The sequence below is a fragment of the Toxotes jaculatrix genome, chromosome 23 (genome assembly GCF_017976425.1).
Source record: "Toxotes jaculatrix isolate fToxJac2 chromosome 23, fToxJac2.pri, whole genome shotgun sequence".
NCBI classification, from domain to species: Eukaryota; Metazoa; Chordata; class Actinopteri; family Toxotidae; genus Toxotes; species Toxotes jaculatrix.
This window is the reverse complement of record NC_054416.1, coordinates 6,896,134-6,899,611: the sequence shown is the minus strand read 5'-3', so window position 1 is coordinate 6,899,611 and position 3,478 is coordinate 6,896,134. Positions and strand designations below refer to the sequence as shown.

At 36.6% G+C, this 3,478-nt stretch overlaps 1 protein-coding gene across 1 annotated transcript; it reads left to right on the top strand.

The window, feature by feature from the left end:
• The first annotated feature begins 1,569 nt into the window (after positions 1 to 1,569).
• Positions 1,570 to 3,478, top strand: LOC121176748. The gene is made up of 5 exons (XM_041030802.1): positions 1,570 to 1,673; positions 1,710 to 1,883; positions 2,479 to 2,540; positions 2,631 to 2,779; positions 2,881 to 3,478. The coding sequence occupies exons 1-5, from the start codon at positions 1,644 to 1,646 to the stop codon at positions 2,967 to 2,969; spliced, it is 504 nt and encodes a 167-aa protein (XP_040886736.1). The 5' UTR covers positions 1,570 to 1,643; the 3' UTR covers positions 2,970 to 3,478.

Here is a 3,478-nt window from a genome sequence, read left to right as displayed (position 1 = left end):
GGGCTTCAACAACTGGAGGATCAACACCAACTGGGGCTTCAACAACAACGGGTGGGTCAACAGCACCTGCTGTATCAACATCAGCAGGATCTACTACAACTGGAGGTTCAACTACAACTGGAGGATCAACAACAACTGGTGCATCAACAACAATTGGTCTATCAACGACAACAGCAGGGTCTACAACAACTGGTACATCAACAACAACTGGTGTTTCAACAACAACTCTTGTGACAACAACAACACCTGCTGCATCAACAACAACTCATGTGACAACAACAACACCTGCTGTATCAACAACAGCTCCTGTGACAACAATAACACCTGCTGCATCAACAACTCCTGTGACAACAACAGCAGCAGGGTCCACAACTGGTGTGCCAACAACAGCGGGGCCTACAACAGCTGGAGATTTAATGACAACAACTACAACTGCAACCACTACAACTGCAACCACTACAACTGCAGCTCCTCCACCAGTTGTGGTTCTTGCGGCAACCTTGACAGAACCATTTGTAGAAGCACTCAATGATAAAGGCAGCAATGAGTTTAAGGCTCTTGAGGTTAAAGTTGTACAGGTGGTAAGTACAATGTTGAAATGGTCATGTTACTCATTCATTTTTTTACAGACATAAAGTGTTTGCAAATGTTTTTAATATAATTTGGAGAATACTATATTTTTAATTTGTTAATAAGTTTCTGTTTGTTTCCTTCCCACAGTATGATATCATCTATAGGGCAAAATTTGGCATTCTTTTCATCCGCAGTTTTGTCATACAGTTTAGGTAACGTTTCATCAATCATTTTTGACAGTCCAACTGACATTGCTTTACTTTCTGGTTTGTGGTGATAAATATTATTTTTTATGTTAATAATTACCAAAAATAATGGAATAACTACACACATACATCATTGTTAAGAGATATGTGCTTTTTTGATGCAGACGAGCTGTAGCCCGAACAAGAGCGGATAACACTGAAGCAGAGGTGGGGATTGAGTTCAACAAAACTGCTCCAGCTGCACAAATCCCAAAAGCTGATGCAGTTGCACAAACATTAGTAGAAGCTGTGTCTAACCCCAACAACACCTTCAATCTCACTGTTGAAGCCAACACCATCCAAGTAATTCGTAAGTAAACAGTAGCACTACATTTCACTCTGATAGGTAATAAAACTTGTTTTTCATTGAATCACCCAATAAACAGTTCTGTTGTCTCAATCAATAATACAAAACTATTTCTTAGTATGAATATACTCTTAAAGTTCATCAGAAAGTAACCATCTCACTAACCATCTCTCTTTACTTTTATGTCTTAAGACAATTAAAGATGGGATTCAAAGGATTAAGACCATACACATTAATAATTGCCATGAAGTCCACTGACAAACAGAAGTGAAACTTTCGCTATGACTTACCATACATAAACACGGTGCATATTGTGATGTACTGTATATGTTTGTGCAAAGAAGACCTTCTGGTTACTATAATTTTCTCAGTTTCTCATTTTTCTTCTTATTGTTCCATAATTCTTCTTCTTCTTTTTCTTCTTTTTTTTTTTAACAGAAGTAAATACTACATCAAATTCAACAACAGAAGCACCCACCTTGAATACTACGGCTACGGCTGCAAATACAACTGCAAATATGACTGCAAATACGACTGCAAATACAACTGCAAATACGACTACGACTACAAATATGACTACAATTACAAACACAACAACTCCTATAGCCACCACAACTGTACAAACAACAACTACAACTGCTGAGGCACAGACAATAAGGCGAATGACTTTCAGATCTGTCGGAGAGACATTTACAAGTGACTTGCTGAGTCCATCATCTGCAGCGTTTCAAAGTCGAGCTTCAGTGATTAAGTCAACAGTAAGTCTCCCTACCTGAGTGAAAATTTATGCATCCTTATCCAAATTAATTGGAAATATTTTACAAGATATCCTTAATGTCAGGTTGTTCTACAATATGTCATCTTTTCATTTGTTTCATTTGTACAGTCATTCTCCTTCTTTGCAAACACGTGTATGACTTTTGCCCAATATCCTCACATACTAAATTTCTCATCAGTGTTGTGGAATTAAACTGTAAACAGTGAATTTAAGAAAGTCCCTTCAAACTTACTTTTAATTATAGATGGTACATGTTTAAAAATGGTTGCTTTGAAATGCTTTTATAAATGCTTTTAATAATTCCTAATGGATGACTTTTTTTTTGTTTTGAAAACCCTGTTTATTATGAGATGGCAGTTCAGTCCCTGTGTTGAGTTTTCAAAGAAAAAACAATGTAAATCATTGTTCCACAAAAAGTAAATAGGACACAGATTAAATATGCGGCGGTTATTGAAGAAAATCTGAGGAACAGGAAGTTGAACAGCGTAATACATAGTGCAAATGAAATTCCACCATTAAAAATGCAATGCACATACCGATAAATACTTACCACTGGTTTGCTTGTGTTTCCACAGCTTGAACCTTTCTACAAACAAGCATTTTCTACATTCCGGTCCTTGACAGTGATTTTCTTCAGGTAATTTGCTGTTGTTATGTTGATAGACTGGAGAATATTGGTCATACATTCATGCAATAAAACAGTCCTTTTTGGTAATTTCTTTTTCAGTAATGGATCAATCATCAACACCATGGACCTTACATTTGCATCTACATCTGTTCCTAACAACACTCAAATTGCAAACGTATTGGTCAATGCAGCTGCAAATATCACAGCCTTCAACATTGAGACCACTTCCATTTCTGTGGATGGCACGCGTAAGCAACACTGAATGCTACTTATCAAATATCAACAATTTACTGTATTACAGAACTGTTTGTTAAAGAAAAATCTTGTTTCCCTCTCACAACGTTTACAGAGGTGTCAAGTGGAGTCAGCCATAAGATCAGTCTCATCACTGCATGCTGCCTGGTGCTGATGTCATGGCTGCTATCAAGCCAGCAATAGTGTCAGTTCTGATGTCCATGTGAAATCCCATTGGAAAATGACTGTTATCACTGGTATGAAAAAGAATACTGTTCTCATCAAAAAGCTGAGAAGACATCTGAGGATCGCAAATGCTACATGGCCTGGAAAGACATAGAACGAGATATTAAATTAAAAACTGGGATGACTACACACAAATTCAAAACAAAAGTCGACTACAATGACACATCTCCTCTTGCATTCAACCACTGCAGACCCCCCCAGTCAGATTTATATTGAATGTTGTGGCATTCATAAAATATATGTCTGAACAGTGTCCTGAATGATTATCCAGTTGATTACCTTATTTATATATATTTCTATTATCAGACATATGTGTATTCTGTGAGCTTACCTGTATTTTTGTTTAACTGTAGTAAAACATAATTTTCAAGATGATCAGGATACAAAAAAAGTCTTTACGTCTAAAGTGGATATAAAAACATGTATCGTATAACAAAGATGTTTCAATTAAAGGCACTTGAGATATA